Genomic DNA, 12,355 nt, shown 5'->3' on the forward strand with positions numbered 1-12,355 from the left:
AGCCATTTTACTTTTCTAAGCTTGTTTCTTCATCCACAAAGTGACAGAGTTATACTAGATGTCTAAAGTCACTTTCAATTCTAAAAATTCTGTCAGTCACATGTACATTCATCTGTGTAGGAATTCCTGCACTTTGGCAGATGGCAATCTGAATATCATATGTCATCTAAATCTTAGAGAATATCCTGAAGCTCAGAGAGTTTAAGTAACTTGTTCATGGTCACACAATTAAAAAGTATCAGAGAGAAGATTGGAATCCATATCTTTTTGACTCCAAGTCCAGTATACTTTCCATTCTATTACACTACCTCTCCATTTTATAAAACTGTAAATAATAAAAGTACAAGTTATAATTAATATGTAGTATATTAATTATAAAACCATAATAACTGAAATAATGGAGGGCTTAGTAATTGGACAGTGTTCACGGATGGGTTAGACCATTATAGTAAAAATAACTATGCAACAATACAGAATTAATTTACATATTTATTGCAAAACCAATCAAAAGCCAAGGGTTTTTAGAGCATCACAGGATCATAGATTTAGAGCTGAAAGGGATCTAAAAGGGTATTGAGTCTAATCCCCTTATTTGATATATAAGAAGACAGAGACTACAAGTGACTCTCCAACAGTCACACAGATAGTGAATAACTGAGGCAGGGTCTGAACTAAATTCTTGCTTACTCTGAAGTCAGCATTCTATCCACTATGCCACCTAGACTTGGATAAAAAAAAAATTAAATTTATACGGAAAAGAGGCAAGACTATCAAGCGACATATTGGGGGAAAAATTAATGAATATGGTATGGACTTGCTCTCAAGTGGACTTCCTCTTTCACATATTACCAAGTGGTCATCATCCTCCTCACCTATAATATTTTTTGAATTAGCTTGTCCTTGTTACCTTGGATTCCACGACTCTACATTTAGCAAGAGGATGATATTTTTGCTAACTAAGGAAGTCTCTGGAGGAATTAAGGACACTATAGGAGTATTTGAATTAGCTAGTAAAATGAACTTGTTGACTTAAACAATAAACTTTACAATTTTTACATCTTAAAAAACCTTTTAATTTGCAACATATGCTCTATTTGCTGCAATTTCTTGTTTTACATAATTTGGCATTGAGTTTATAAGTTTTTGAAACATTTCTTTCATACTTAATCATAAAACCACGCTTTTATCATCTTAGATATTGAGTGTCTTTGACCATTTTTTTCCTCAAGTCTAGCCTCGATTAAAGCCCTTAGGTTTTCAACAGTGTTGAATGAAAAAAAAAAAAAAAACTGGATTTCTACAGTTAAAGTCACCTTTTTTCCAGTCTTCAATATTTTAGTCTTTGTATTGTCTTGACTACGACTTTTTTCTTTTTCATAGCAATGGTTAACAGCTATGTTTTTACCATTTTTCTCATTTTGTTTTACTTTAAGAAACACTGTAAAAAGAATCAATAGTAGTCCCTCCAATGGTCAAGTCCCTATAAAGGCCTTTACTAGCTTTCTGAGCATTAATAAGGATATTTTGCCACAATAATGTATCAATACTTGCTGTTAGTTTTCCTTTCTAAACTTCACTTTTCTTTGTATTTTGGTGCAACTGATGCTGTTGCATGGTGGGCTTTAGTGATCCTTGAAATGCTTTATTTCTACACACCAATGATAACTACAATATCTTTCACAGTCATTGAAGTAAACTCTTTAAAAGCTATAACTTTTGCATGTTTTATTCATTCTTAAAAACCATAAAATCTAAAACAAAATTTAAAAAAAAATAAATTTGTGTATGGTACAGAATTCAGCACTCACTTGACAGAGAACTAACTAAAGGCAGGTAAATCAACTAACTCTAGCATCATCTCATCAAGGGCAGACATTCTGAGCCAGCCTAATGCCAGGAAAAGCACCCAGGCATGACTGTTGTCACTAAATGAAACCGTTTCATAATTATCGCTTATCATCAGTCGTTCACACTCCACTGCAGTTGAAGTCACTGTTCTGAATCAGTCAAACTTTTCTAAGAAATGATGATAACTAGAGTCAACGACTGTACTTTTAACAGCGTAGGAGACAATTTGCTTAATCCATAATTATACATGCAGAAGCATCTCCTTTTTTACCTTTTTTTCTAATTGGCTATTGATTTTTGACCTTTGCACTAACCAGTCTATGATCTGGCTGCACTAAATCACTTCTGAAATGATTCCCACATTAGTAACTAGTCATTCCCTTCCTTTTAAAATGCAGTCAACTTTCCTTTTTATGATATTCTTTAGCACTTAACACATTCAGTGTCTCCACTTTCTACAAGAAAGTATTTGTTATGATGTGAGAGACTTCTGAGTACAGTATAAGCCTTTAGCATCCTACATTTCTTGACCTTAACCATCTTTTCCAACACATTTCCTCTTTCTTCCCCGTGACAATTTTCACATTGAGATAACTGAACATTAAGATATCTTGGTGCACTTGAATCAATACTGTATGACCTTTTTTAATATAGAAAAAAATACACCACAAATACACACACAACAAACACACACATATATCTCTCTATGTAAATATATCTATATCTATCTAATATAGATGCTATACACACATATGTACCTATATTAAATATCTATTTTTATCATCTATCTCTAGAAATATATACAAACACATATATACATACATATATGTGTGTATACATACACACATACACATATATGTATGTATACATATATACATATATGTGTGTGTGTGTGTGTGTGTGTGTGTGTGTGTGTGTGTGTATACTTACACATATATACCAAAGCTTTCTGCTTACCTGAACCAATTGCATTCTGGACAACACTTTAGCTTAGTAAAAGTAAGGATGAATGACAGAATGAATGAACAAATGAATGAAGCACTTATAAGCACTTACTATCTTCTAGACATTGAGCTAAGTGTTATAGATACAAATATAAAATCAAAACTTATCTTTGCCCTCAAGGAGCTTACATTCTAATAGGGTGAAGATAATACATATGGGGAAAAAGTGACTGGGGAAGTTATTTTGTTTGGAAAGTTACAGGGATGGAGAATAGAGTCACAGAGGGATAGAATAGCATACACTTTCCAGTCTAGTGACAATACAGGCTTGATTATGATTCCAGACCTGAAAAGAGGGATAAGGGCCACTGAGGGAGGTCCTCTGCCAAGGCACCTGAAAAGATGTTGGCCAGGGAGTAGAAGCATGGCTAAAGTCTGCCTAGATGTAGTGGCCTAGATTTAGAGTAGTGAGTTCCTAGTCGCTATAGCAGGTGTCTTTAGAGGTCACATGGTCTATGCCCCTGCCTCCATTTAAAAACATGCCACTTGCAGAACTACCATAGTGACTTTCTTAAAGTGGGGAGTGGACCTTAAAATGATGTGCAGGGGTGGAGAGAAGCCTCACTGTAATGGGTAGTCATTTGCAGTTTCTTACCCTACAATTCTTAATTAGATACCTCTTTATGTGGCACAGAGTAGGCTCTACAGCCATCAATCAATCAACAATTATGTACAGAAAACTTATTGTTTTTGGTTCCAGAGTGTAAAATCAGGATCAATAAAGTGAAGTATTTTAAAAATTTGATGTCAAGAAAAACTTCCTAATAATTAGAACTCTCCAAAAGTGGAAAGGGTTGCCTTGATTGTTTTTCCTTAGTGGAGGTCATCAAGCCGAAGCTGTCAGATGTGTTGTGGTAGGGATTACTTTAGTTTAGAAGTTGTACTGGATGACCCATAAGGGCCTTTCCAAGTCTAATATTCCATGATTTTGTGATGTGATGTGATATAAGGCACAGTGTTAGGCATTATAAGGAAGACAAAGAAATTTGTCATGATACCTCCTCCGAGAAGCTAGTTAGGGAGAGAAGTCCTACAAACAAGCATGAAAACAAAAACAAAGCCTAAGAATACAAGTTTCCAATGAGTGGTATATGCACATTCCAGGGCAATGGTTCTCAAACATTTTCTACTCATAGTACAGCACTATTTGTCCCTGTGAGTGTAAGAACACAACATTTGTAGAGGAGCAGATGATCCTGCCAGCCACAACAATTATAAGTCCAAATATAAGGGGGCTGATCTGTTCTGCCCTGGTATGCCAATTGTAGGGACACAGATCCTCTGAGATAATACTGAGATAGTGAAGAAACTGGGGCTCATGCTAACTGAGTTATATAATAGGTTAATTAGGATTTGTTAGGTTAATTGGGCTGATTGGGTTGTTTAAAGGAGATTACTCACAAGACCCAGTCCTTGGTGGCAGAAGGACAAAATGGTGTAATTGATCCCCACGTTACCCCTAGGCCTGGTCAGATATTATATAGAAACAGAACAAAGAAAGCATAGTGCCAGGGATGGCTCAGGGTCACAGGTAAGTGTTCTCATGGGATAGTTGGAGCTTCTTTTGCTGTTTTTGTTCACTCAACATAGTTTACAATTCTTGTGAGACTTGCGGTCATGTTCCCACTCTGGCGCACTCCCTTACAGTGAGGAATCCAAGTAACCTACTGAAGGGTTGGTAGATTCTGTCATGTAGATACGATTATGAGCTTAAATTCTATGCAATTCAAGAAGAGATTCATACGTGCGTGTGAGTGATGGGTTGTAAGGATAAATTCCATATAATTGGAGCACAACTACTCAAAACTCTCAAGACAAATTCTTTGAGAAGCACTGCTCTAGCGTTTCAGAAGAGCAAGAAATCCCAGAGGGGCTGGGCTGGGCTAAGTTGCTCTGGGTTGTGGGAGGGATCATAGTTTTAGAGTGAGTAAGGATTGTAGAAGTCATTGAGTGTAGACCCCTTATTACATAGAGGAGGACAGTGAAGACATCTCACTCACAGTGAAGTGAGTTACATGAGGTCCCCCAAGTCATCAGTGATGAAGCTAAGATTTAAATCTGGATCCTTTGACCTTCTGTACACTAGGCCACATTAATTTAGAGCAAAAACTAGACTTTAGCTGGGCTCATATGAAACATGGTGAAAACCCATCTTTGCCTTCTAAAACCTTGCAGTCTAAGAAGTCAGAACTGTTCATCTATTTCCAAAAACAGTTTCAAGGCCAACGGTGCTTCTGGTTTCTAGCCAAACCAAGTAATCCTATAGGCTTGCTTGATAAGCCTGAGAGGCAGGTAGAAATAGAGAGGATCTCCCAATTGGCAATAGAACACAGTTTCAGAATGAAGCCGGTGAGATTATTTTATCACACTACAGGAAACAGCAAATAATCTGTCAGATTATAGAGAATCAATCCAAGGAATCTCTAACTTCTCTCAGCTTTCAGTAAAGCATCTGTGTTTTACATAGAAATGATGCTTGTAAGACTGTGATAAAACTTCACATTCACCCCTTTTCTTAAAAAAAAACAAAACTAATCAATTAATTAAAAAAACTAATTGGCTCTTGTCACTTTCTCATTCTGGTTTCTTCTAAGCTTTGTGAGCAGATAAGACTTGAAGTACTAATTAACTACAACAAAGAAACATTTGGTGTTTAAATACAATTCTTCACCCTTTCCCTGTAACACCCTGTGTGTTGATTATTTATTGCCTGAATTTACATAGTACTTTCCCTCTAGAAACAGTGGTTAAAAAAATTAGAGTGTTGGCAAAAAAGCAACAAAGCTTTTGTGGCTTTTCCTATACACTTCATTTTGATTCCTGCCTCATTTTCAGATCTACATGTGTCTTTGGATGTCAAATTTGATCAGGTATTTCCTTAACAATTTGGAGCTGAGAACAGAAAATTCTGACTTGGACTTTATGAGCAAATTTTTCTTCTCTTCCCTAAATACCCAAAATGGTAACTTGCAAAGTGCTAACACTCTAAGCCTCTCCTTCTGACCCACACATTTCTGGTAGACCTGAAACAAAATTGGTGACATGGTTAAACACCCAAGTCTATTTATTAATCGAGAACAAGATCAAAATAGTTCTGGAGAGTAGTTATTACAGCAAGGTAACTTGACTGTAATTATAATTCAATTTAGATAATATTTAGTAATTTTGCAGGACAATGTACTAGGTGCGAGGGGAAAACCAAAATGAATGAACACATGGTCTCTGCCCTCATGGAACTTAAAGACTTATAGACCAGTCAGTCAACAAGCATTTTTTTGTTTGCTATGTGCCAGGCACTGTGCTAAGCACTAGATATTACAAAGAAACACAAAATAGGTCCTGCCTTCAAGGATCTTCCACTTTAATGGGGGAAACAATATCAATAAATATGTGAATACAAGATAAAGAAGACATGGGTAATTTAAGACATTAATAAAAATATAATTTTCCTCTTCAATTACAACTTATTGGATATGGGAGTAGGCTAACAGAGTAAAGACTGAAGGATAATTTTTAGATTGTGACTCAATTAATCAATAAAAATTTAAGCACTTACTATCATCCAGACACTATGCTAGGTTCTGGAGATATAAAATGTAAAATTCATCCCTGAAGATTAGGAAGGGGTTAAGGCGTGAAGGGCTATTAATGCCAAGCAGAGATGTTTGTATTTTATCCAAAATGCAGTGAGGGGAAAAAAAAAGTCTTGAGCAGGGAAGTGACATAGTCAGACTTGTGCTTTAGGAATTCCAGTGTGGTAGCTATGTAGAGGATGGGTGTAGAAATGTGAAAAACTTGGATCGGGAAAATCAATTGGAAAGATCTTGCAGCAATTCATTCATTAGACAGCACGTTTCACCAAGAGTCCTACAGAATTGTCTTGTATCATCATATTGCTGAGAATAGCTGTTATTCATAGTAGATCATCATATAATATTGCTGTTACTCTGTACAATGTACATGTGTGAGGAACAGCAAGAAGGCAGTTTAGTTGAATTGTAGAGTATATGAAAAGGAATACTGTACAATAAGACTGAAAAAGTAGATTTACTCTGATTTGTAAAGGGCTTATGATGAGCACTGTGCTAAATTCTAGGGATACAAAGAAAGTACAAGCAAGCAAACAAACAAAAAACAGTCTCTGCTCTCAAGGAACTCATAGTCTAAAAGGGAAGACCACATGCAAACAACTATATACAAATAAGATGTATACAGGGAGGTATTAGCATTCAGAAGGAAGGTATTAGCATTAAGGGGGATTGGAGAAAGGTTTCTGGGACTTGAAGGAAGCCAAAGAGGGAAAAAAACTAAAGATGCTATTCCATGGATGGTGGTGCCCTGGACAGAAACAGGGAATGCTGGAAGCATGGGCCTGCAGGAAAAGATAATCAGTTCTGTTTTGAACTTGTTGACTTTGAGATTTCTATGGGCCCTCTAGGTAGAGATGTAGAGAAAGCAGTTGGAGATGCAGGGCTGAAGCTCAGAAAAGTACTGAGAGCTGTATATATAAATATGAGACCTGTTTACAAAGGTATGATAATTGAATCCATAGGAACTAATGAGATCACCAAGATAGAAAATGTAGTGACAGAAAAGGAGGGGGAGCAGGACAGGGCCTTGAGGTTCATTCACACAAAGGTGGTGTACAAAAATGGTGATTATGCAAAAGGGATTTATTGGCCAGACAGGCAGGGAGAGGACACAAGGTAGTGTCAACAAAATCCTAGGAGAAAGCTATTCAGAAAGTATTGGTTAACATTGACACAACCATTGGTCAATGCTGTCAAATATAGTAGTCAAATGTAGTGTCAAAGAAGAGGACTGAGAAAATCTGAAGCTGAAACTCAGAGAGATTTAATGACTTGCTTTTGGGTCACACAGCTAATGAGTGTCCGAAGCAAGATTTGAAGTCAGGTCTGATTTCAGATTCTGCACTTAATGACCTAGGCTTCACTGCCTTCTCCACCCACCCCCATTCTTTCAGTATGCTCCTTCTTTCAGGTATCATGAAAATGAACCCCTCAGTGTTCACATCCCCTCTAGTATGGATTTCTTCTGGGGGCCCTTGTTTAAACTTGGCCAGTTTCTCCACCTCTCTATCAACTTAACTGCCCTTTCCTTTTCCTCCTCAGGTACTAATCACTCTACTGTGATTGATAATGAGAATCGATTGCCAAATAAATGCCCACAAATCTGTTCCATTGTCTATCAATTTGTTTTTCCTTCAGTTTCATTTGAAAGCGCTTTTGGAATGATCTCACTTGGTTGCATCATGTCAAGCTCTCTCTGCATGTTAATTTTCTCTTCCTGTTTTTTCACTGTTTTGCCAGTTGGTCCCAATTTTCTTCATCTGTAAAATGATGGGGTTGAATCTCTAATCCCCAAAGTCTCTTCTAGCTCTAAATCTATGATCCTAGCATTTTACTGAATGTAGTTATTATCCTTTTCTATGCTCTGTAAAAATTAAAAAATGAGACTACTTTACCTGCCATTTCCTTTGGGCTGACTGAGGTTGTGTCTCAGTTCATTTGCCTTTCTCAAAGCAGCAACTACACTATAGCACTTTTACTTCTCTAAGAAATTATATAATCAGAGTCCAAGTCTTTCCCTTTATCCATTTTTCATTTTTCAGAATCAGCGGTGTTTATAAACTGATCATGTTAAAAGCTTCTGTAACTGCCAAAGTGTTTCCTCTTGTTTATCTTTTCTTCTACTTTGGTCTTGCTTTAATTAGTCAGTGCTCTGATTACATACAAGTAGTCAATTTAGAAATTGCTCCCACAAGGTAGGGCTCTACTGCATTATTGATGGAGCTGCAAATTAATGCAACCATTCTGGAAAGCAATTTGGAATTATGCAAATCAAATGACTAAAAAGTTCATACCTTTTGATCCAAATATTATATTACTAGACATATACTCCAAGAAGGTCATTGAAAAGAAGAAAGTCTTCATTTTCACTAAACTATTTATATCATCACTTTTTGTGGTAGCAAAGAAATAGGAATAAAATCAATACTTATTGGTTGGAGAATGGTTAAATAAGTTGTGGTACATGCATGTAATGGAATATTGCTTTGCTATAAGAAATGATAAATAAGATGAATATAAAGAAGCATAGAAAGACATATGAATTGAATCAGAATGAAATAAGCAGAGTCAAGAAAATAATATACGAAATGATTACAACTATAAACGGATGACAACATAACAATCAAAAGTGAATGTTGCAAAATTACAAATAACATGAATGATGCCAAAGAGGAGATACGAGAAGATAGTTCCCCCTCACTCCTTAACAGAGGTGGAAAGTCCATGAGTGCCAAACATTGAATATATATTCAGACTTTTCAAATGTGTTGATTGATTTTGCTTTTTTTCTTTTTCCCCTCTTAAGTAATAATCTTTGCCATGAGGGATGTGATTCTGGAAGAGGAAAAGGAAAGAGAAACAGGAGAAATTTAGGCAATGTAAAAGCAAAAGATGTCAATAAAATGTATTTTAAAAAGAAATGACTCCCATATCAATAACCAGTTATTTTAAACCTGTGAAGAAATAATTTATTTCATTTTTTGTGATATCATTTAGTGCTTCTAATAGAATTTATTATTGAAATAGAAGTGTGAGTTTTCTGAGAAGTCTACAGATCTTTAAATTCTTTCATCTCTTAATCTCTTGTCATATTTTTTAAAAATATTATCATACTTACTGTCTTGGTTGGATACCATCTCAAAATCTTCATAGAATTTTCCAATTTCTTCATTCTCAGTAACAGATGGTGGTGCATAAACTTCAGTGACTCCCTAGGGGTCTTCCTGCCTGTGTTCAATGTGAATTCTTCAAGGCAAAATGATTCATGATCCATAAAATCACTTTTTTTTATTTTCTTTGGGTCCACAATGAAGACAACTCTGCCAATTTTTTTTTATTTTTCTCTCTGAGGATAATCATCATTAAATATTAAAGTAGTGTATATAAATGGTTTAAAAACTACAATTCTTAGAATGTGTTGCATCCATTTCTTACACTCTGCCATAACTGTGGAAAAGGAAGGTAACCATATTAGAATGAGGGTCATTTTAAATTTTCTTTTCTTTTTGTGGGTTGCCATAGCCAGATAACACATCATCTAATGGCCAACCCTCTAAGAGATTATCCTCTCCATATTTGTCTTGAAGCCTCTTTAACTTGAATTTTAATCTATGCATCACTCCCAAAATGTGACTGTCTTTCAAGGCTCTACCATTGTTTCTCTTCTCTTCTCTCCTCTTCTTTTCCCTTCCCTTCCTTTCATTTCCTTCCCACCTTCTCTCTCTATGATTCTCTGTGTCTCTCTTTCTGTCTCTGTCTCTCTTTCTCTCTCCTCTCTTTTTCTCTTTCTCCCTACTTCTGGTGATTCCATCAGCTTTCATGCATCCAACTATCATCTCTATACAGATGACTTTAAGATTTACATATCTAGTCTTAGTGTCTCTCTTGGGTTCCAGGCCTGAATTACCAACTCCATACTGTACATTTTGAACTAGATGACCCATAACATCTTAAAATGTTATAAACAAACTCACTATCTTTTCCTCTAAGCCTTTCTTTCTTACTCACTTCCTTATTTCTCGAAAGGGCAATAGAATTCTTCTACAGGTAAGTTAAATGGGTACACGAATTCAGAATTACCCCTGGATGCTTCACTCTCTCTCATTTCTAATACCAAACAATTGCCAAGACTTCTGGCTTCCATCACTTGGATTATAATAATAGCCTCTTAATTGGTCTCCATGCCTAATCTCTCCTCTTTCCAATCCATCCTCCATGTTGTTGTTTTTATTAGATTGTTTCAGTCACATCCCACTCTTTGTGACCCTATATGGGGTTTTCTTGGCAAAGATACTGGCATGGTTTGCCATTTCCTTCTCCACTTCATTTTACAGATGAGGAAACTGAGGAATTAAGTGACTTGCCCAGTGTCACACAGCTAGTAAAGGCCAGATTTAACTCAGGAAAATGAGTCTTCCTGACTGTTCAGGCCCAGCACTCTATTCATCGTGCCATCTAGCTGTGCCCCCAATCCTCCATAGAGCAAGCAAATTGATATTCTTAAAGTATAGGTCTGATATGTCCCTCTCCTTCTAGAGAATCTTGAGTGGCTCCCTCTTACCATTAGAATAAAATATAGTTACCTCTGTTTGACATTTATAAATCTTGTTCATAAATTTTGTTCCAGGCTACCATTCCAGGTTTTTTGCACATTGCTCCCCATTATATATTCTACATTCCAGCTACATTGATCTCCTTATCCTTTTTTTTTAAAAAAAGACCAACAAAACTTTATTTATTTATACATTAATGTTGAGGGCTGGACAAGAGTTTAAGAAAAAGAAAAGAAAAGGAAAACAGTCTATGAAACAGAGTCCTGTACAGAAAAGAGAAGACAGGTTATGAGGAAGGCAAAAAGATAGATACACACACACAAACACACACACACATACACGCAAGATGAAGGAAGGTAGGCTGTCAGCCAGGGTCAGGGCTCTTGGCTAGTCACTTGCTTCATGTAGGTTTCCAGCAGGTACTTTTTAAAGGCTGTGGGGTTTGTCCAAAGTTCAGCAGCATGTGTGTTCAATGGGCTGTCAATGCTGGGTTCTCCCAGCAGGCTCTGGATAGATAACAAGATGGTTCTGACATCATACAGAGCTGACCACTTGTCCTTGAGGATGTCCAAACAGATATTGCCTTGGGTGTCCACATTAGGATGGTAACAAGGTGTGACAAATTTCATAGTGGGAGCATCATATAGGTAGCCACTGGGGTATTCCAAGGAGAGCTTGTACCTTAGGTCTTTATATACTGTCCCAGCTGCCCCATGGATGGTCCTAACCCACTTGAAGAGATTGTCTGACTCTGGGAAGGCAGAAATTCCTTTGTCTCCAGACATCACCAGGGTCTTCAATTCCTGCTGTGACCTGTTGCCCACGGACCCCCGGGTAGCTCCCACCCCAGGCTCGGCCCCCTTACGGGTGGTGGCAGAGACACTGGCAGCGGCCGAGGTGCGGTTCTGCGAGGCCATGGAGGACCGGAGATAAAGGAAGAGAAACTCTCAGGCGGCAACTGCCTCCTTACCCTTTCTTGTACACAATATTTCATCTTCCAAGTCTCAGTCTTTGGACAGATCATCTCTCAAGCCCTTTCTCAATCACCTCCAACTGTTAGTTCTTTTTAAAGATCAGCTCATATTCCCTTTCCTCTCCCACCCTAGTTATTAGAGATCATCTCCAAAACATACATTGGTTTTGCTTTTTTATGTACTTTGCACATATCTCTGTATGTGTTATCTGCAGGCAGAATGTAAGCTTTTTCAGAGTAAGGATTATCTTTCTGTCTCCAGAGCCTAGCATAGGGCCTATTACCTAGTAGGCAATTAATAAATGCTTGTGGAATGAAATAAACCTTGTGCTCTGGCAACATGATCTTCAACATCTCATGCCATGATAAGGTACTGGGGTAGGACTC

At 37.0% G+C, this 12,355-nt stretch overlaps 1 protein-coding gene across 2 annotated transcripts; it reads right to left on the reverse strand.

Moving 5' to 3' along the window:
- Window positions 1-11,350: 11,350 nt before the first annotated feature.
- Window positions 11,351-11,912, reverse strand: LOC114044258 (ubiquitin-conjugating enzyme E2 C-like). Of its 2 annotated transcripts, none has more exons than XM_027863654.1 (2): window positions 11,779-11,912; window positions 11,351-11,718 (listed from the first exon to the last, which is right to left on the reverse strand). In XM_027863654.1, exons 1-2 carry the CDS (start codon window positions 11,910-11,912, stop codon window positions 11,370-11,372), a joined length of 483 nt encoding a protein of 160 aa, XP_027719455.1. In that variant the 3' UTR covers window positions 11,351-11,369. The 2 variants fall into 2 exon arrangements, with proteins under 2 accessions (XP_027719455.1, XP_027719456.1); XM_027863655.1 differs by having other exon boundaries at window positions 11,351-11,552; window positions 11,616-11,912.
- Window positions 11,913-12,355: the final 443 nt, after the last annotated feature.

This window comes from Vombatus ursinus, unplaced genomic scaffold, assembly GCF_900497805.2.
Source record: "Vombatus ursinus unplaced genomic scaffold, bare-nosed wombat genome assembly UNPS02014772.1, whole genome shotgun sequence".
NCBI classification, from domain to species: domain Eukaryota; kingdom Metazoa; phylum Chordata; class Mammalia; order Diprotodontia; family Vombatidae; genus Vombatus; species Vombatus ursinus.

Coding starts and splice junctions, on each gene's coding strand:
- LOC114044258 (XM_027863654.1), bottom strand. CDS start 11,912: ATGGCCTCGCAGAACCGCACCTCGGCCGCTGCCAGTGTCTCTGCCACC. Junction 11,719..11,778: donor GAATTGAAGACCCTGGTGAT/GTCTGGAGACAA, acceptor CAAGTGGGTTAG/GACCATCCATGGGGCAGCTG.